The sequence below is a fragment of the Seriola lalandi genome, unplaced genomic scaffold (assembly GCF_002814215.2).
Source record: "Seriola lalandi dorsalis isolate HSWRI2012SDOR001 ecotype SW California unplaced genomic scaffold, Sedor1 jcf7180002054734, whole genome shotgun sequence".
Classification (NCBI taxonomy): Eukaryota; Metazoa; Chordata; class Actinopteri; order Carangiformes; family Carangidae; genus Seriola; species Seriola lalandi.
In genome coordinates this window covers 125,446-145,437 of record NW_019525287.1, presented here as the reverse complement: position 1 = coordinate 145,437, position 19,992 = coordinate 125,446, and the positions used below count along the sequence as shown (strand labels likewise).

At 44.2% G+C, this 19,992-nt stretch overlaps 1 protein-coding gene across 1 annotated transcript in view; it reads left to right on the top strand.

Annotated features, from left to right (window-relative positions):
* sptbn5 (spectrin, beta, non-erythrocytic 5) overlaps nucleotides 1-19,992 on the top strand; it is a 46,872-nt gene that overhangs the window by 6,581 nt on the left and 20,299 nt on the right. Inside the window, exons 4-37 of the mRNA XM_087178764.1 lie at nucleotides 16-173; nucleotides 625-853; nucleotides 5,156-5,242; nucleotides 5,350-5,457; nucleotides 5,861-5,945; nucleotides 6,394-6,527; nucleotides 6,623-6,843; nucleotides 7,369-7,507; nucleotides 7,647-7,781; nucleotides 7,890-8,132; nucleotides 8,350-8,553; nucleotides 8,705-8,911; nucleotides 9,011-9,179; nucleotides 9,497-9,633; nucleotides 10,291-10,503; nucleotides 10,674-10,826; nucleotides 11,203-11,333; nucleotides 11,416-11,667; nucleotides 12,104-12,179; nucleotides 12,270-12,481; nucleotides 13,206-13,455; nucleotides 13,638-13,777; nucleotides 14,610-14,709; nucleotides 14,902-15,072; nucleotides 15,238-15,402; nucleotides 16,072-16,161; nucleotides 16,790-16,926; nucleotides 17,423-17,609; nucleotides 17,823-17,932; nucleotides 18,127-18,217; nucleotides 18,674-18,790; nucleotides 18,877-19,034; nucleotides 19,367-19,499; nucleotides 19,834-19,986. Of these exons, the coding sequence (XP_087034890.1) occupies nucleotides 16-173; nucleotides 625-853; nucleotides 5,156-5,242; nucleotides 5,350-5,457; nucleotides 5,861-5,945; nucleotides 6,394-6,527; nucleotides 6,623-6,843; nucleotides 7,369-7,507; nucleotides 7,647-7,781; nucleotides 7,890-8,132; nucleotides 8,350-8,553; nucleotides 8,705-8,911; nucleotides 9,011-9,179; nucleotides 9,497-9,633; nucleotides 10,291-10,503; nucleotides 10,674-10,826; nucleotides 11,203-11,333; nucleotides 11,416-11,667; nucleotides 12,104-12,179; nucleotides 12,270-12,481; nucleotides 13,206-13,455; nucleotides 13,638-13,777; nucleotides 14,610-14,709; nucleotides 14,902-15,072; nucleotides 15,238-15,402; nucleotides 16,072-16,161; nucleotides 16,790-16,926; nucleotides 17,423-17,609; nucleotides 17,823-17,932; nucleotides 18,127-18,217; nucleotides 18,674-18,790; nucleotides 18,877-19,034; nucleotides 19,367-19,499; nucleotides 19,834-19,986 (5,295 nt within the window). The remainder of the gene's footprint in view (nucleotides 1-15; nucleotides 174-624; nucleotides 854-5,155; nucleotides 5,243-5,349; nucleotides 5,458-5,860; nucleotides 5,946-6,393; nucleotides 6,528-6,622; nucleotides 6,844-7,368; nucleotides 7,508-7,646; nucleotides 7,782-7,889; nucleotides 8,133-8,349; nucleotides 8,554-8,704; nucleotides 8,912-9,010; nucleotides 9,180-9,496; nucleotides 9,634-10,290; nucleotides 10,504-10,673; nucleotides 10,827-11,202; nucleotides 11,334-11,415; nucleotides 11,668-12,103; nucleotides 12,180-12,269; nucleotides 12,482-13,205; nucleotides 13,456-13,637; nucleotides 13,778-14,609; nucleotides 14,710-14,901; nucleotides 15,073-15,237; nucleotides 15,403-16,071; nucleotides 16,162-16,789; nucleotides 16,927-17,422; nucleotides 17,610-17,822; nucleotides 17,933-18,126; nucleotides 18,218-18,673; nucleotides 18,791-18,876; nucleotides 19,035-19,366; nucleotides 19,500-19,833; nucleotides 19,987-19,992) is intronic.

Sequence of the window (19,992 nt, the reverse complement as noted above, 5' to 3'; positions counted from 1 at the left end):
CCCCCCCCCCCCCAGGCGGGAGGGGGAGGCAGTGTGGCGCACCGCTCGGCGAAGGAGGCTCTTCTGATCTGGTGCCAGAGGAAAACGTCGGGCTACGACGGCGTCAACGTGCAGGACTTCTCGTCCAGTTGGAGGGACGGACTTGCCTTCAACGCCCTCATCCACGCCCACCGGTAACACACACACACACACACACACACACACACACACACACACACACACTCATGTGATCACAGAACATCTTCAGAAGCTGCAGCAGGAACCAAACACTAAATGATTTATTAAAGTTTTTATTGTGTTTCTTCATTTTTTGAGTCTCAACTTTCAGTGTGATCAGTGATGTTTGTTTGTTTGTTTGTTTGTTTGTTTGTTTGTTGAGAGAATGTTGATGTAAAATCAGTGACAGTGTTTTTAAAAAGTAAGAAAATAAAACTAAACTAACACGGATCCATCTGTCGTCATCTTCCTCCTCTCTTCTTCTTCACTAACGTTCATTTACATATGTATGTGTCAACAAGCTGCATGTGTGTGTGCAGGTTGTACACACCTACACATTGTACAGCTGATCTAATACAGAAATCACACACACACACACTCTAACTTCCGTGTCTCTCTTCGTCCAAGGCCTGACCTTTTCGACTACCGCCGGTTCCATGGCGACGACCCCCGCCGCAACCTGGAGCACGCCTTCTCTCTGGCGGAGCGGCAGTTCGGGATCATGCAGCTGCTGGAGGTGGAGGACATGGTGGTCCCTCACCCGGACGAGAAGTCCATCATGACCTACGTGTCCCTGTACTACCACTACTTCTCCAAGATGAAGCAGGGACAGACCATCCAGAAGAGACTCGCCAAGGTCAGAGCCACGTCCACCAGGGGGCAGCACCGGACCACCGTCCTGCAGCAGATCACTTTTATAACCAGAGCATTAAACCATCAATTAGTTGGTTTTAACAGAAATGGAATCGGCAGAAAATGATACGTGATCAGATCTTTTCCACTTGTTGTCAGTGTGAGCTGTGTGCTGTGTGGTGGAGCACGACACCAGTTTAATTACATTTCCTAGTGATGATCTGGTGGCGTAGGTTTATACTTTATCCTCCAAGTTCTTTATCCTCCATAACGATGCAGCGTGACCAAACGCTGCATCGTTTTGTTTGACTTTTTCGTCACTTCCTGTCTTCAGGTTCAGGAGTAATGTGATGGTTTTTATGGGTTTGGTACCGAGGGGAAGTGGACGGAGCTGGTCTGGAGTCAGTCTCATGTCACGTATAAGCGGCACTTTTTCAGTTGTTGTCTGTTCTCTCGACACTCGTCCTCATCAGCGCTGAAGACGTTTGTCCCTGTGTCGCCTCTTCAGTGACGCATGTCAACAAAGCGGGAAAACAAGGCAGAACCCAGAACTTACTGGTTCTTACAGGTTCAGGTTATCAACTGTTAAATGTCTGTGGTGTAAAAACACTTCAATGTTCTTTGAGTTTTGGATTGTTACTCAGACAAAACAAGTGATTTAAAGACATTTATTCAGCCTCTGGGAAACTGATGATGATGATGATGATTCTCTACAATCTTTCAATGATCTTGTGAAACTTCAGAGACAGCACTGACGACAGATCAAAACGTTGGTTCTCCCAAAAAAAATGTAAACATATAAAAGTCAAAGTGAAATTTGAATTTCTCCCTTTTGTGTTAGAGAATATAAACTGTAATATCACTGCAGATCATCTTTTCTCAGTTGATCAGTTTGTTTTGTCCTAAAAGAAAAGGAGAAAACAGTGACCCGCTCTGATTTCCTAAAGCCCAAGATGTTGTTTTCACATTCTTGTTTTATCCAAAATCTCTAAATACTCACTTTACAATCAGATATGACGAAGAAAAGCATCAAATCATCTCAGTTAAACAACAAACATTTGGTTTTTTCTGCTTGAAAAACGACTTAAACGACGAATCAGTTGCAGCTCTGACTCGGTTTAACAGTTTTGATGAACTGTGATAAATTAGTAAAGTAAAGTAGTATTTGCAGTAGTAGTACTCACACACTGAATTCTAACCTTTATCATAAATCCTGGTGTCAACCCGTGGATTCCCCCGCCCTCTGCAGGCTGCTCTTGGTGCTGCAGCAGCAGTCAGTGTTTAAAGCTCATCCACGCTCACACGGGCTGCGGTGGAAAAGTCACTTCTCCTCCACCTTGGCATTTCCTCCTTTCCTTTCCTAAAGGAAGCTCTGGCGTTTCCTACGCTAAAGGAGATCAAATAGGAAGCACTGAAGCTCCTTTCCTCAGCGCTTAGAGAAGTGGGCGTCCTGTAATCCATCAGGTCCCGCCCCCTCTACCTGTCACTCAGTGTGGATTACTGCTGGATTACAGTCAGGACTGATTGGTGCTGAGGGAGTCACTGAGGGACTCAGTGAATCTCAGCTGTGACACTTCAACACATCAACAACTAGATAAACAGAAGATATAATAAACACACATCACAGAACATATGCTGCTCACCTGTTACAGCAGAGGTACCATCTTTATTATTATTCATATTTACAGTAGTAATAGTCGTGGTGCTTCATGTTGGGGGGCGAGGTGACCGTGCAGCCTGTTGTTGACCTGTCTACACTGTGTAGCTCGCTGTGGGCGGGGCTGCTGACGCTAAGCTAATCACATCAGATCACACACACACACACACAGACGCTCAGACGCTGCTGGAGGCAGCACATCAGAGACATGAGCAGTCATTCAGAGACTCCACTGAAACACACCTTTACCTGAACCAGGAGAGGAGAAGAGCCGGGGGCGGAGGGGTGGAGGGGCGGAGCTGGACTTTTACACTTCAGCTTCAGGGTCTAAGATGTCGCACCTGACAACACGGTGAAACAGAACAAAGATTTCACTGTGGATTTATAGACAGTTGTTGTTGGTAAAGCTTCATGTTTGTTGTGAGAACAGGTTTCTGTGACGTGAGGAGAATTTAACTTTCTCATTTGTTCTGCGAGAGTTCATCTCCGTATCGTCTCTGGTTGAATCAGAACTGGTGGTAAAGTTTATACGACTTTTGCGTCCATGTAACGTCTTTAACTGTTAATTAATGGATCAGTTACTGCGTTGAGGCTCTAAGGTTCCTGCTGTTTCCAGCAGGTAGAAAGTCTCTGTAAAGCTCCGTGTAGTGGCTCGTCTGTATCGACAGTTATTAACAGAAACTGATGGAGGATGTTGCGCAGGCCCCCCCCCACCCCCCCCTCGTACTTCATCAGCAGCAGACGTGATGTCAGATGTTGCGACAGATCAGATGTTAGATTGAGATTTTAACATCTTTACTTATTGATTAATTTGTTATCGAACCTCCTGATGTCGAGTTGTGATGGTTGGAGCTCGAGCAAACCAGGTATGTCCAGGTCCAGTGATTTACCTGGGGTCACGTAATGTTGGTTTCTTTGCACCAGGTGGGTTCAGGTGTATTCAGGTATTCAGGTAGATGTCCAGAAGCTTAGGCGTCTGGGTAAAACGCTGTATCATGCACTTCCAGGTGTGTAAAGGTTTCACCGGAGGCTGTCCAGGTCCAAATTGGAGGTAAAAGGTGTGCCGTGTAACGCAGGTGTGTGTGTGTCTAAAAGCATCTCCAGCAGGTATACAAGATGTAACAGGTGTGTTCCAGGTATGTTAGCACGTTTAACAAAGGATTTATGGGCTGAGACTGGGTATGGTAAGGTATATTGAACTGTCTCTGGCAGTTTAACCTCTCGCACCAGGTGTGTCCAGGTTTTTTCAGGTATATTAGAAAATTTCAATTTCAAGACTTTACAGGCTTAAATCTGAGGCAGAGGGTGTGCCAGGTGTGTTACAGTTGTGGTCAAGGCATAAAGAGGCATCTTCAGAAGTTGTTCTGTACGCACCAGGTGTGTCCAGGTGTGTTCAGGTGTGTTCAGGTATGTTCAGGTGTCTTCAGGTGTCTTCAGGTGTCTTCAGGTGTGTCCAGGTGTGTTCAGGTGTGTCCAGGTGTGTAGAGTTTTCAATAAAGGCTCAGATTTCTTAAATTGGAGTTGTGGTCAGGGTATTTAGATACTGTATGCATCAGATGTCAAGGTGTGTTTCTAGGTGTGTAGCGGTTGCCACGCTCATCAGCTGAGCCAGGTGTGTTTTCAGGTATGTCAAGGAATCTGGAAGCAGGTTTCACCAAAGATTTCACAGGCTGAAACTGGAGGTTCCTTGTTGTACCTGGTGTGTTCCAGGTGTGTGCGTCTCCATCAGGCTCACTGTATGCTTCAGGTGTGTGCAGGTCCTTACCTGTTCTTTCCATGTTCAACAAAGATGTTTCAGGTTTAAATTAATTGGTACATCAGGTGATGTCCAGTTGAGGCGTAGGGATGTTGGTGGTTTTAACGAAACATTTCAGTTTGTTAAAAAAGCTTTAAACCGGAGGGAACAGGTGTGCCAGGTGTGTTTCAGGTGCAGTCTAGGTATGGAGAATCCAGGTATGTTAGTGGTTTCAACAATGACTATCCAGGTACCTGCTACCTGAGTCACGTGTCTTTACACTAAGTGCACCAGGTGTGTAGAAGCGACCGTCATGGCCGACAGGGTGCAGGTGTGCATGTAGACAGGTATCAGTATGTCAGTGGGAGGAAGTCTCAGCGGTCAGTGGCTGAAGAGGGAGTACAGGAGAGAATCACCTGCGACGCCTCGCCACAAGGTCTGTCCCGTTTCTCTGCAGCGTCCTGTCCTTTAGTGTCTGTATGTTCACGGACCTGCAGTTCTTCTTTCTGCTGCACGAACCATCTTTATTTCTCAGACATTTCTCTGATCTTTTCCTCCTTTATCGGGGAGAAACACTCGATAATTTTCCCTCTAAATGATTTAAATGAAAGAATGTGAGGAGTGAAAACGCTGTGACTGAACTCCTCACATGTGGAACCGTTGACAAGAGGCCGCAGGGAGATATTTCTTCCATCAAAAATGGATTTGGTCCCTGATCACGAGATTGTAAAACTTTGCTTTGTTTTGTATTAATTCAAAACTTTTTAACCTTCAAAGACTCGGACATGACAGACGAACTTTATCATGTTGAATGTTAGATACTGGGAATCGCTGCAGCCGTCGGTGAGAGATGATAGAGTGTAACTCTGAGGACGTGTGAGACAACAGACTGATGCAGGACTCTGTCTCCTCAGATTGTCGGGATGCTGATGGAGCTGGACGACATGAAGGTGCAGTATGAGAGATTGGTCTCAGATCTGCTGCGCTGGATCAAAACCAAGGTAACAGAACCTGACACGGACTGACACCAGGACTGACTTAGATGAGCCATGCAGTGAGTTAGAGAAGGAAGTGTCAGAACGTCTCACCGCTTGTTTCCTTGCTGAAGGTGGTGCAGCTGAACGACAGACGATTCCCAAACTCTCTGAGGGAGATGCAGACGCTGATGACGGCGTTCAAGACCTACAGAACCGTGGAGAAGCCTCCTAAATACCAGGTGAGACGCCGTCACAAAGGTCGAGAGTGAAACCTGTCACACCTGCCCCGGACTCGTCTGCTGACACAGATACACCAAAAAAATAATTAAAAAATATATAATATATAATAATTAATAAAAACTTATTCAAGTGCAAAACTACAAAACTTTTATTAAAATTAAATGACAATAAAAAATCCCCAGTGCTAAAATCCTGATCCGTCCCTGCAGGATTCAAGTGACTGAGATTATGAATCCAGAAGAACTTGTTCTGTTTTGATTAATAACATATATAATTACACAATATATAACATTATAATAGTGAAGCGCAGGTATTTTTACAACTGCTTTTTCTGTATCTTGTCCTTTTTGTTTTTCTAACCATGGAGCTGATTGACATGTGACTGTGTCTCTCTCTCTTTAGGAGCGCGGGGCGATTGAGGCTCATCTGTTCAGTCTGAAGACTCAGCTGGCCGCCAACAACCAGTGGGCGTACAATCCCCCGGAGGGTACGAGACACAATCTACACACTGTGCTGCAACAATCAGTCAATTAGTTGTTTAATGGACAGAAAATGAATCCACAGCTGTTGTATGTGATTATGTGATTATCAAATCATCGTTTTAGTGACTTTTCTTTAAGCAAAGGTTTCAAGCTTCTTAAATTTGAGGATTTGTTGCTTTTCTTCTTCAAACAAAACTAAACTGAATATCGCCTTCGTGTTTGTTTTCAGTGTTTAACTGTCACTTATTCTAATCTCTCAGAGTGATTAGAATAAATATAAGAATAAATATAAAACGTTATTTTGTGATCACAGGAAAACAGAGTGATATGACGTCTTTGGCGTTTCATAATACGTTTTCTACATTATCTAATGTTGCTTTTCTGTGTGTGTGTGTGTGTGTGTGTGTGTGTGTGTGTGTGTGTGTGTGTGTGTGTGTGTGTGTGTGTGAGAAGGTAAAACCCTGAGCGACATAGAGAAGAGTTGGGTTTTGCTGGAGAGAGCCGAACACGAGCGAGAAGGAGCCCTGCAGGAGGCGCTGCTTCGTCTGGAGAACCTGGAGCAACTCGCCCAGAAGTTTGGGAGGAAGGTAAACACACCTGTCCTGATGAGCAGCTGGTGCCAGAGTGTGGGATGGATGATGGATGGATGATAGATTCAGTGGGTTTGTCTCTGCTCTCTCAGGCAGCGCTGAGGGAGGGGTATCTGGAGGACACGGTGCGTCTGGTCCGGAGGCAGGACGTCCGAGGTCTGTCCACCCTGGAGGAGGCTCAGGCGGCGGGCCGTCGTCTGGAGGCGCTCGCCACCGACGCTCTGGCCAGAGAGCCGCGGTTCAGCGCCCTGAGAGACATGGCCAAGACCGTCGAGAGAGGAAACTACCACAGCAAGGAGCAGATCATCCGGAGGTGAGAACGACCTCGGTCAGCTGGAGGAGTGAAGGTGGAACTGGCACCAGCAGCTCCGTCAGTCTAAAGATGAGGAAGTGATTTCAGTCAATGACAGAAAAATAACATCAGGTGTCACAGTGCAGCTCTATGATGTCATAATGGCTTTAGACATGTTTTCTCTTGTTCTGATTTTCTTAACAAGACTTCAGACTCTACAGTTAAATCTGAAGACGTGTTTTCATCAGCTGATTTCCGACCGCAGGACTTTAAGCTTCATGATGTGAAATTCTGACGGAGATGCTAACGATTAAAACGCAGACATGTAGAAGAGACGTTCAGCACGTTGAAACAAGTTTGTAAGAGAGTTTGGTGAGTCGGAGGTTTAAGATGAGAATACAGACACTTACTAATAATAGAGTCTGTGTTTATGTTGCTGATACAGTTCTACTGTTTAAAACAAAATAACATCATCTTAATGTCAAACTATGAAGAACATCATACGGGACAGAATCATTTGTATGTGTGTGTGTTTGTGTGTCTTAGGGAGGAGAGCATCAGCCGTCGATGGAAGGAGCTGCTGCAGCAGCTGCAGGAGCAGAGGGGGCTGCTGGGAAATGTAGTTGAAACTCTCAGTGTCCTCAGAGACATCGAACTCGTCTCCCAGGAGCTGAAAGAGCTGCAGGTTTGTTCAGGAGGAGACCAGGTGTGATTAAAAGTCTATATACAACAGATCTTCTTGTGTAAGATCAAAGTGATTCCCTCCCTCCCTCCCTCCCTCTCTTCTCTCTCGCTGCTCTCCCCCCTCCCCTCTTGGTCTTCAGTCCCAGGCCAGTTCCTCTGAACTGGGGAAGCAGCTGGAGGAGGTGGCGTCTCTCCTTCAGAAGCAGGATCTCCTGGAAGCTCAGATCTCAGCGCACGGTGAAACCATCGCCGCCATCAGCAGCGCAGCTCTGAGGGTACGACACCGTGTCCGGTATCACTGTCAGGTGAAGCTGTCAAAGGAGGTCAGGGGGTGAGAGAGATGTCGGCTCATCCCTGTCTCTCTCTCTCTCTCTCTCTTCCAGGGAAAAGTCAGAGACGGTCAGCAGATTCAGAGCAGAGTGAGAGCTCTCGACACTCAGTACAAGTCTCTGGTGTCGCTCAGCAGCAGCAGGAGGAGACAGTTGGAGGCTCAGTTGAGGTTGTTTGAGTTCTTCTATGACTGTGAGGAGCTGGAGGCGTGGCTGTATGAGCGCTGGTTGAAGCTGCAGGCGGCCGGACTCGGACGAGACCTCAACCACATCCAGCTGGCCCAACACAAACACAAGGTGAGACGCACAAGCTAAGCTAAACTAAGCTAAGATAAGACATGCTAAACTAAGATAAGGTGACTTAATGTCATAAGATTATATATTATTATATAGTATGGTAAATGAAATAGAATAGAAATGTAAACAACCCGAGTTACTAATTAGTGGGGATGATTCATCTACGGATGGATCAGGATGATCAACTTAATAAATGAATTTGATTTAATTCCATCAGGGGCTGGAGGCGGAGATCCAGGCTCAGGAGTCTCTGTACCAGGGGGTTCTGGGTCGAGGTCAGGATCAGCTGACCAAGCAGAGTCAGGTGAACCAGCGCGCCGTCCAGAAGTGGATCAAGACCTTAAAGAAGCAGTGGAGCCACCTGACGGAGGAGGTGACGGGACGCCGCAACAGACTGCAGGCTGCCGCTACCATCAAACAGGTAACCATGGAAATGCTTTAAACTTCTACCTTATATTAATTAATACATATCTCAGTCTTTCTCTGAACCTCCTGCTGTGTCCCTGTTTATGGGGCCTGGGTCCAGGTTTCCTCAGACCTCCCTGGTTTAAGACAGATGCTCCTCTGTGCAGTACTTTGCAGATGTGGCAGAGGCCGAATCCTGGTTGGGTGACAGGAAACCGCTACTGACCAGCGAGGATCATGGGAAGGATGAGTCGAGCACGGCGGCGCTGCTGCAGCGCCACGTACGGTTGGAGAAAGAGATGGTGGCCTACGCCTCGGAGATAAAGAGACTGTCGGAGCAGGCGAAGAGCGCAGCGCAGCAAACTGCTCTGACTGTGAGTATAGACTCAAATCTGTGAAGCTGCGAGGGTAAGTGTCGTCATCTCGCCACGTCTGAGGGCAAAACTGTGCTGACACTCACTCTACCTGTGTAGGCGGAGCCTCACCAGAGTAAAATGATCCAATACAGCGACTCATCGGGAGAGGAGGAGGGGCCAGGATCAGCGACATCATCACCTAGCGCAAAGGGTGGGAGGAGTTCTGTGAGCTCCGCCCCTGAGAGACAGGAGAGCAAGGCCAAGGTCCGCTTCAGATACAGCAGAGGTACTGCAGGTCTGATCTGTGTCACTGTTAAACAGCAGAGCATGATGGGAAATGACACAAACATTCAAAGTCAAACTCCAGTAATTATTAGTAAAAACCTTTAGACTCCGGAATAAAAGAGTTGGGATTAGTTCATAAGTCACACACCTGTCAGTATCTGTGGTATGAGTCATTTTTACACACATGTTATGTTTTCTAGTTGGGTCTTTTACTGGTTTATATAAAAGAATAATAGATGCTTCTGTAAGTTGTTGTTCTTGTTGCAGGACTCACACGACCAGAGTCATTATATGAACTGATTGTTGTCTTGTGTTCAGGCCAGTTTCAATGGGATCGTAACGACATCATAACAATCGTCAGCACCGAGCCGGATGGAGACCGAGTTCTGGCCAGAGACGGCCAAGGAAACCAGCAGCTCATCCCCAAAACCTACCTGACCCTCCTCCCAGCCACCGTACGATCAATAATCAGTAACTTTTAAATAATGAATTTAACCATTGTCTCTGATCATTATAGGTAAATATGAATAGATATTGATATGTTTAGATAAATAATATTAAATGTTCCTTTTGGAGTTCCGCAAGGTTCGATGTTAGGCCCATTATTGTTTTAATTTTGAACACAGATGATAGAGTTAAGGTTTCCAAAACACTCAAAATGATTTTATTTGCAGATGATATAAATTTGTTTTGTTGTGGTAAGAATTTTAAACAGTTTTGATGCTGTGGATTCAATATGAGATATTCATCATCTTTGGTGATCCTGTAAGAAAATTAATACGCAAAGGAATGAGAGGATGTTGAAATTGTCTAAAATGAAATTTTTTGAATGATGAAAAATAGATAAGAACTCAAACTGCAGATAAATTATGTCAAAGTAAAAATAAATTATATAACCTTACATTACCTACAGTGTGGATGTTCAGGGAATTGCATGTTAAACAAACACAAATCCAATTATTATACTTCAGACGAGTTGTAAACAAAACTACAGAACTAATGAAGCCACTGTCTTTGAAATTAAAGAGATTAAAATTCAGAAACTTGTCAATTGTTTAGTTGTTTACAAGGTCATCACCTAATCTTCCTCCCGTCTTCATCACCCTCTTCAGACTGCTCCCCCCACCCCGCCTGTCTCCACCACTGGCGTGCCGGAAAGCCCGAGCAGGAAGCTGAGTCGTCCGAGGCGAAGCCGCTCGATGCGTCGCAGCACGACTGAGATCCAAACAACGATGCTGCCGGACCCACAGTACCAGAGAGACACTGTGGAGAGCACACAAACCGCTCTGGACCAGGACTACCACTCCCTGCACAACCTGGTCAAGGTGAGAGAGGGGCAGCGTGGGAAATGTAGTCTGATGATAATGGAGTTAAGATGAAATAAAACAAAGGAAACTGATGGTAAAGATGCAGTAAATTCAGACACACTTAAAGCTACATGCAGCTTCATGTGAGGCTCCCTTAAAGTAAGTTTCTGATTTGTTGTTGTTTTCAGTCGAAGACGAGAAGTCTGGAGGAGACGCTGCGTCTGCACCGATTCTACAACGGCTGCCAGGAGTTCGAGTCGTGGATGGAGGACAAGGAGAACGTCCTGAACACCTTCACCACCGACGCCGACAACCTGGGAGTGGTGCAGGCCAAGTATGAGGTGAAGACTTTACATAGCAGGGTGTGGTTTTATATCGAGTCACATGCTGGAACTGTTGCCTGGCAACAACATCTTCACGTGTGATTAAAACATCAATAATCAGACAGTAAATAAATAATAATTAAAGACCAGGATTTGAAGGGTCCTGCTTACGCGAGGTTTAAATATTTAAATATTTATTCTTTTTCAATACTATAATAAGTAATGGAGCATGTTAATGGGCATTACCCACAATGCCTTAGTGCAGAGCATAACTGCATGTACATGAAGACAACGTGTGGACTGTTATTAGCAGGTGGAGATGATGATGATGATGATGATGGTGGTGTAGAAAGACAGCCCAACAGATTTAACCTGTATTGACTTCCTGTTTTAGAACTTCCTGACTGAGTTGGCAAGTGGGCGTGGCCGGTTAGATGACATCATCAAAATGGCGGAGGAGCTGGTGAAGAGTCGGCACAGTAAACACAGAGAGATCCAGGCCAGACAGAGGACGATTTCCAACAGGTAGAAACCATCAAAATCAAGCAGAGTGTAGACATGTGACCTGGACTGAAGCAGCTGATTCTGGTCTCCTCCGTGTCCTCAGGTGGGATCGGATCCAGCAGCTGAAGGACGAGAAGGGCCACGAGCTGCTGAGTACGGCAGACGTGCAGTCCTTCCTGCGGAGCTGCGAGGAGGCTAAAGGTCAGCTGCAGGGTCAGCTGTCCCGGCTTGACGTCGTGGACGTGGGCTGCAGCTCCTTCACCCTGCTGGCCGAGGAGAAGAACCAGGCTCAGGCCCTCAGAGACATCCAGACCCTGGAGGGCAAGATCGCCTACCTGAGGAGCGTCGCCAAGATGTACGGCTCTGAGTTAGGCTTTAGGACTGTTACAGAAAAACTAAGAATAATTAGTTTGTTTCCTTGTAAAAGAAGGAACCAAGAGGAGGAGGTGGTACGAAGAGGATGGTAAAGATTTAAAAGGACACGTGTTACTTTTGTTGGAGGTTGAAGTTGTTCCCCTGATGGCAGAGAGATTCTTGCTGCTAAATTTTATTGAAGACTAATGAGAGTCGCTGTGGATCTTTGATAGTGACCACCACTCTTCCTCTTTTAATTTGTGCTGTAAAACCCAATAAACAAATGAGACAGAAAAAGAAACTAATTAGGAGACAAAGCAGAAGTGTTTTAAAACAATAAAAATTTAGTCACCGATTTGGTGTTTTTCACGTGAACCATCTGAGGTGAGAAGTATACTGCATCTCATAGTCCTGGATGTTTGTTTCCTGTGCTGCAGGAAGCAGGACTGCAGTCCAGCAGAGAGTGCAGCCATCATGGAGGAGGTTCGGGGTCTCGAAGCTCTGCTGAAACAGGTTAGAGTTCAATTCTAACCTTCTGCCAGAAGACAGAAAAGGAGGAATTAATCTACTTAAAAATAACGACCTGCATGGGTTGTCTCCCAGGTGAAGCATCAGGCTGCAGACAGACAGCGCCTCCTGGAGGAGGCCCGCAGGCTGCAGAGCTTCCAGCAGCAGGCCAAAGAGCTGCAGCGCTGGGCCGGTTCAGTGCAGGACCGTCTCCTGCAGGAGGAGGCGGCCGCTGACGTGGCCTCAGCCATCGCCCTGCTGGAACAACACCAGGAGCTCCGGCTGGACATGGAGGAGCAGAGGAGCAGGTAAAGAGGAGGAGTCAGGAGGTACCGCCACAATAAAACACAACACAGGTTATTACTGTGGCCTCAATGCTTAGAGAAAATATTCTAATCTATAACAGAAAGAACAGTTACTTTATTTGCAAATTTGACCAGATTTCATTTCACTTATGGACGTCTATAGCTGTCAATACGAAATTTAATTTAATAATTTTTTTTATTTGAGTGCACATATGTGATAAAATTTTATACAATTTTTAAATATAATTTTCACTTTAATATTTTTATATTTTGAAAATAAATAATTTCCTAAATTAATTATTTTTTGTGCACTAAACACAACACTGCCTTAATAAGAAGAAAAAGACATTGACCTTTAATTCATTTTCTTCTATTAGAAATTATTTAAAATCATAATTTTGATCAAAATGCAAAAATTTTAAATATAAAATACATTTGAAATTTAAAATATATTCATGTCAATGGGGATTCCATTTAAATTTTTATTTTGACAGTAATTGTGTATTTTCGATGAGATTCCATTGTCAATCACTGATTTAGCAGTTTTAATGTTGAAATCATTAAAGTTATGCACAAAAAGAGAAATGCAAGTAGATTCAGGGAACTGAACACATTTTAGCCTTATTTCCATTATAATTTCAATTAATCAAGTTATTGTTCTTATTAATAAATATTGTGAATGAATAATTACAGTGTAAATGACCAGTACAGTGTGTTTGTGTCTCAGGCTGAAGGAGATGGAGAAGTTGGGGGAATCTCTTCAGCGGGGCTCCTCTAATAGGACGACGGGTGGTGTGGACATCCAGGAAACCCTGAACAATCTCTCTTCTGATTGGTCCAAACTGGACAACATGTGGACCAGTAGGAAGCAGTATTTGGAGCAGCAGGTGGAGCTCCAGAGGCTGAACCAGGAGGGAGACCGGATTGAGGCGGCGCTGTCCGGACACGAAGCCCGACTGAGGGTCAAAGACGTCGGGGTGAGGACGCTTCACTCTGATCTGTTTTCATGGTCCATCGACCCTGAAAGTGAAACTTGACTTCAGTTAGATTCCTGAATATACGTAGATTAAACTGAGACATGAAAGCAGTGCTTCGAAACGTAAAACCTGCTGAATAACTTCTGTGTATATTGATTATCTCTCTGCGCTCACTGATGCAGGACTCGGTGGACAGTGTCCACAGTCTGCTGGGTCGACAGGAGGAGCTGGAAGGTCTCCTGAAGGCTCTGGACCAACGAGTCCATCATTTCAGAGAGCGCAGTCTGGAGCTCATCAACCAGCAACACTACGCCGCAAAACAGTAAGAGAACACACGTGGAAGTTTGTCTCTTTGTTCAATATGGAGAAGATACAACAATGAGGGTTTTGACTTGGTCTGTATTTACCTGAAGTAGGTAACACCTGGACAATATGGATCTAATTATCATCACAATATTAATAATTATATGAATATTAATAAGAATTGTTTTCAGCAAAAACAAGTTGTGAAGACAACACCTGTGAATCATCACTTTTTAAAAAGCGATTCGGTTTTAGCTGAGTGAGCTGATTGGTTGATTAATCGACGAGTAGACGACGAAGCAACCGGCAACTAAACACAATGATCTGGCAACTGAGACGAGGAAACACAAGCCTACGCATACACTGAAGGCTAATTAACTAATGAGACATGTGGCACAGCAAAACAACACAGAACACACACAAGGTGAAGTAAGTAATTTCAAAATAAAACAGGAAATGCAACACACGGACGGAGGTTTCTCTCACCACTCCTGTTGTTTTCACATCGTCAGTTCAAACATCGATATTATAAAATCATACATTATCACAGCTTTAAAGTAATTTTGAAATAACTTATATAAAAAAATGATTGTCAATTTATTATCAGATATTTTTTAATTTCTGGCAAAAACAACATAACAATTGAACAGATTTTCAGCCCAAAGAACTGATGATCAAAGGTAATTAACTTCACTAGTCTTTATTTATTTATTTATTTATTTTTTAATTTGGACAACAACATCTTGATTAACCAATAAGTTTCCAGTGCAAGTCCAACAATCAAACCTAACTAGTGGTGATGGAGCATGTTATGTAATTCTGTTGTTTAAACTACTGAGTTAATGTTTCAGCATCAAGGAGAGGAGCAGGAGCATCCAGACGGCCAACGTGAGGCTGAAAGACAGCAGCACTGAGAGGAGGAGTCTGCTGCTGGCCTCCAAGAAATACCAGGTATTCTCATATCATCACACCAGGACCAACCTGTATGTAAAGACAGGTTATCAGTTCCATTCTTTGTTTGATTTGTTTATCCGTCCATTAAACCCTTCGGTCTCTTGTAGTGTCGTCGTGTTAAAAATGTTGTAGCAGCGTTTTTTTCAAACGATAGTGTGCCATTAGTTTCCCTGACGTTTGGTGCTGCAGGAGTTTCAGAGGGACGCAGACGAGCTGCTGCTGTGGATGGAGGAGAAGTTTAAGGTGGCTGAGGACGAGTCGTACCGCGACCCCACCAACGTCCTCCACAAGCTCAAGAGACACGAGGCAGCTGAGAAGGAGATGCAGGCTAACCAGGTCTGGCTGGACAGACTGGTTCAGGTAAACTGCTCCCCTCCGGTTCTTCTCTAGTTAGTTAGTAGTTAAAACAGCTGTTTCTTTGATAGTTTGCGTAATTTGTGAACAGACACTAATACAATGAAGAAGACATTTACTTTACTAGTGTCACTTTTCATAAACACCTTACATGCGTTTGTGTGTGTTGAGCTGGGACAGGAGATGCTGGCTGAGGAGCACTACAACAGTCAGAGCATCAGCAGGAAGTCCACTCAGCTCAGCAGCCGGTGGAGGAGACTGCAGGACAAGATGGCCGACAGAGGAGACAAACTGAGACAGGCGGGACAGCAGGAACAGCTGATGGAGCTGCTGCAGGTAAATACCTCAGTAACTGACTAACCTTAGCTATCTAAACTGACCAGTTCACCACTGGTATTGACTAGCTAGCAAACTGAGCTAACTGACTAATTAAAACTGATGCCTAGCTGAACGAATGGCTAACTAACAAACTGAAACACAACTGGATAACTGATTAATTTAGCCAACTGACTACTAACCTACCTCCTGACTGTCTGGCTGATAAACAGGCTAACCAACTAGCTGAATGTTTAATGTTAGCTAACTGACTGATAGCAGATAAACTGACTTTAGCTAACTGACCAGTTTACCCATCCACTACCTGACTCACTGACTAATAAACTGGTTAGCAAACAAGCTAGTCAACTGACTAACCCTCGCTGTCTAAGTGACGGAAGTATTAGCTAACACACTGGTTGACTGACAACTGGATAATATAGTTAACTATCTTACCGGCTTACACACCAGCTAACCACCTTGCTAACTCTTGACTAAGTTAGATATTGGCTAACTGACTGGCTATCAGAGTAACCTAGCTAGCTAATTAACTGATCAGCTAACCAACAGTGTAACAAACCAGCTAACTGAACAACTGATGAACTGACTAGCTAACTACTGAGTGATAACTTAAAGCTCGGTAACTAGTTTAGCTAAATAAACGCTGATGTTCTTCGTGTCCGTCCTCAGGATGCCAAAGTGAAGATTGAAGCCATCCAGTGGATGCTGAACAACGCTGCCAAAGGTCACGACCTGCGCTCCAGTCGACAGCTGCTGAAGGTGAGGACACTGATATAACACCTGTCCACTGTTTTTAAATTTATTTATTTAATGTTTATTTGTTTATGGACAAATATATAGTATGAAACAAAGCAACATACCAGAGCATTTATATCTCAAGCTGATTTACATGTCGTTAGATGAGCCTTTAAAATACAAGAAAATACAAACAAAACAAACAAGCTGTTTACAAACGATGATACAATAAACAAGGTAGATGGATTGGGGATGCAGGAGGCAGAGGAGTCATTATTATTATTATTATTATTATTATTATATTATCTTACATTTTTAAACTTGCTACATGTGCTAAATGTTGCTACAGCTGTTTCAGAAATGAAACATTTTTAAGTTTTTTTTAAATTACTTTTTAAGTTTTACTTTTACATGTTAAATAGTGACCTAGATCTGAAGTGCTTGGGACATTTGATCTTCAGCTAAGGAAGTTACCAACAATGTTTTCTTATGTTGTGTATTTCTTAAAAAAGAAAACTAAAATTCTGTAAGATGAATGTGTCCGTCTTCTCTGGGGGACAAATTTTATAATGGAGACGCTTTTTCTAAATGACCAAACGACTGTGCTTCAGGGAAAGGGGTGAATTTATGAAACAGCTGTTTGTGTGTGAAGGAGCATCAGCAGCTGGAGCAGGAGGCCAAGGAGCTGGCGGAGAAGATCAACTCCATCGTCAGCAGGGCCAAACACCTCGCCTCCAACCACTTTGACTCTCACAGGATCCTCCAGGAGACCGACACGTACCTCACTCTGTGAGTCCACGCTGCAGCGTGTTAACAGCTGGATTTAGCAACAGCTGCACTGATGATACTAATTTCTTTATCGGGAGCAGCTCAGGCATCAACTACAGACCCGAGTATTTCACTTCTATTTTCAGACGTTGTTGAAGTCGCTAGAGTAAAATAATTATTGTAAAATGATGTGAGGGGATAGTTTTTCTGCTTCTTACAAAGGTGCTGAACCATAATACTCTTCACACTGTAAACTTTGCAAAGTAACTTTAGCACAAAATACTACAATGATAATGTGCTGTAAATAATTTCAAAGGGTCCATTTCTCTACAGCGAATATATAGAAGTGACTTTCCAGAATGCAGCAGGTTTTTAGGTTCTATTTAAAATCAAAAACTTTGCCAATAAAAGAATCAGATAAATTATATGAGCAGTAAAAAAGTATCTGGTTAACATAGTTGACTGAACACAGGAACCTGAACCAGATGGTGTTGACTTAATGAGGTCTGTGCCGCAGGTTCAAATCCCTCCAGAAGCCTCTGGACCGGCGTCGAGCTCAGCTGGAGGCGTTGGTGCTGCTGTTTGGGTTTTATCACGATGTGGACCTGGAGCTCAGCTGGGTCTCTGAACACCTTCCTGCCTCTGGGTCCACAGGGTACGACAAGTCTCTGGCTGGAGCCATCAGCCTCATGCAGAAACACAAGGTAAACGATTATAATAATAACAATAATGATGATGGGGATCATTTGTGACATTTGTGATGTAAAGGTCAATTTTTCCAGATATATCGTCACATTTATAAATCAAATTAACAGTTAAAACAAAGGAAAAACCTGTAAGTTTGCTCATTTAAAGCCTTGTGTGTGTGTGTGTGTGTGTGTGTGTGTGTGTGTGTGTGTGTGTGTGTGTGTGTGTAGGATTTACAGGCTGAAGTGAACGCCCACCAAAAACACCTGAACCACGTCCTGGAGAAGGGGCGGAGCCTGGCCAAATCCAGCAAATCAGACGGAGCGGACGTGCTCCAGAGGTGCTAATTTCTCTCGGGTTGAAATTTTTTTTTTGCATCTTTAGTTTATGAAGAAAGATTCGTGACCAGAACAAGAATTTGAACAAACATCATTAAAGTCTCTCTACTGTTCATGAAACACTGTGTGAAACGTTTTTTCTGTTCTCTCATTGTGACGTTTTGGTCTTACCTGTGTCTGCTGTTTTTTTTTACAGGTGCAGCCACCTGAGGGCAGAGTGGGAGGAGCTTGAGGAGGCCTGCAAAAGGAGAGCAGCCCACCTGAGCAAGGCCATCACCAGAGAACAGGTGAGAGGGACGGAGAGGTGATGATTACTTTGAGAGGTATCTAATTATTGTCTTATTGTTGGAAATAACTCCGTCAGGTCTCATATAAAACTTTTTTTGATGTTTTACTTACTTATGAACAATCGAGTTTGCTTTTAAACAACAAACCAGTTTTATCAATATCAAAAGTATCAGTAAAATCAGTGGTTAGCTTTAGATTAGCTTAACTATACTTCACATAATGTTTGAGCTACAACTTCTTCCTTTAGATTATTTAGATGCTTTATGAAAATAAAATGAGCCAATCTATAGAAGTGAAATAATCAATAACGTTATAGTTTAGCACTGGATGCAAACAACAGAGAAGGAGTAGATTTCTCTACATGTCCAATGATAGTGAGTCATTGTATTTGCATGTTACATTAAGTTTCAGTGAATATAAAGAACTGACTGCGTCTGAATGTGATCTGTCCTCAGCTGCTGCTGGACTGCTCAGAGCTGGAGTCCAGGCTCACGGAGACTCTCAGTCTGGTGACCAGTGATGACTACGGCAAAGACCAACTGGCCACACAGAGTCTCATCACCAAACATCAGGTACAACACACACTGTGAGTGAGAGGTCTGAACCGAAACAAGAGGAGACCTGGATGTCTGTGAACAGTCCCCTCCTGGTCCTGCAGGTGTTGGAGGGCCAGCTGGAGGTGCTGGAGGTGGAGGTGGAGGAGCTGGGAGACCAGGTGGATCAGGCGGTCCAGAACTGGAGTTTGGAGGAGCTCAGCAGACCCTACAGCCACCTGAGCAGCCTGCACCAGCAGCTGCAGCACCAGGCTGCTCTCAGGTAAAGCTCCAAACTGCAAATACAGAGTTTTAACGTTGAGGAATAATCCAAGATTTTTATTTCTCTCTGTTGTTGCTGCTGATTTTACAATTCATTTTAAAGCATATCACTATATTGTTTTATAAGTGTAATCAGTCCCAGTGCTGTGCACAGGTTCTCTGAATGCCTCAGTGGAGACAGTCTCACGCTTCCAACCTCATTAATACCATAATTGATTGATCCTTGATAATAGCTGCGTCTGCTCTTAGTTGCTTTATATCCTGTTTTTTCAAATGGAAAATGTTCGGTGGCTGACCCGCCTGTGCACATGTGGTCTCACTGTCTGCTGTCAGGGGTCAGAGGTTACAGGAAGTCTTCCACCTCCATGAGTTCACACGTGAATCCTCAGAGCTGGAGGACTGGATGATCCGGCAGAGACAGACGGCAGAGTCTCAGGACCTGGGCAACGACTACCAGCACGTTCAGGTGACGCCTCTCTAACTAGGGTAGAGCCGTACAGATGAATCAGCAGGTCTGACATTATTACAGGCCGATCGTCACGGATTACGGGTTTATTATTATCTGTATGTAAAGCACAGTGCAAGAGTGAGGACGCTCTCAAAAATAAAACCATGAAAACAGAAAAAAACGAAATGAGATCAGTATTTTAAGTGGCTAAAACTGTTGCTCAGTGCTGTTTATCGTAATGTGATCGTTACGTCCTGATCACAGGAAAACTCTTCCTCTCAAGTTCTGATGATGATGCTGTTTTAAAAACAATGAAGCTGAAGAGTGTCTGTGTTTGTTGTGGACGTGTCAGTTGCTTCGTGGGAAGTTTGAGGGTTTCCTGAAGCAGCTGGAGGTCGGAGAGGAGCGACTGCAGAGCTGCAGCGACGTGGCCGCTCGACTCATCCGCAGCAAACACCCGCAGAGCGCCGCGGTCAGAGAGACGCTGCAGCAACTCGGGTACAACGCACTG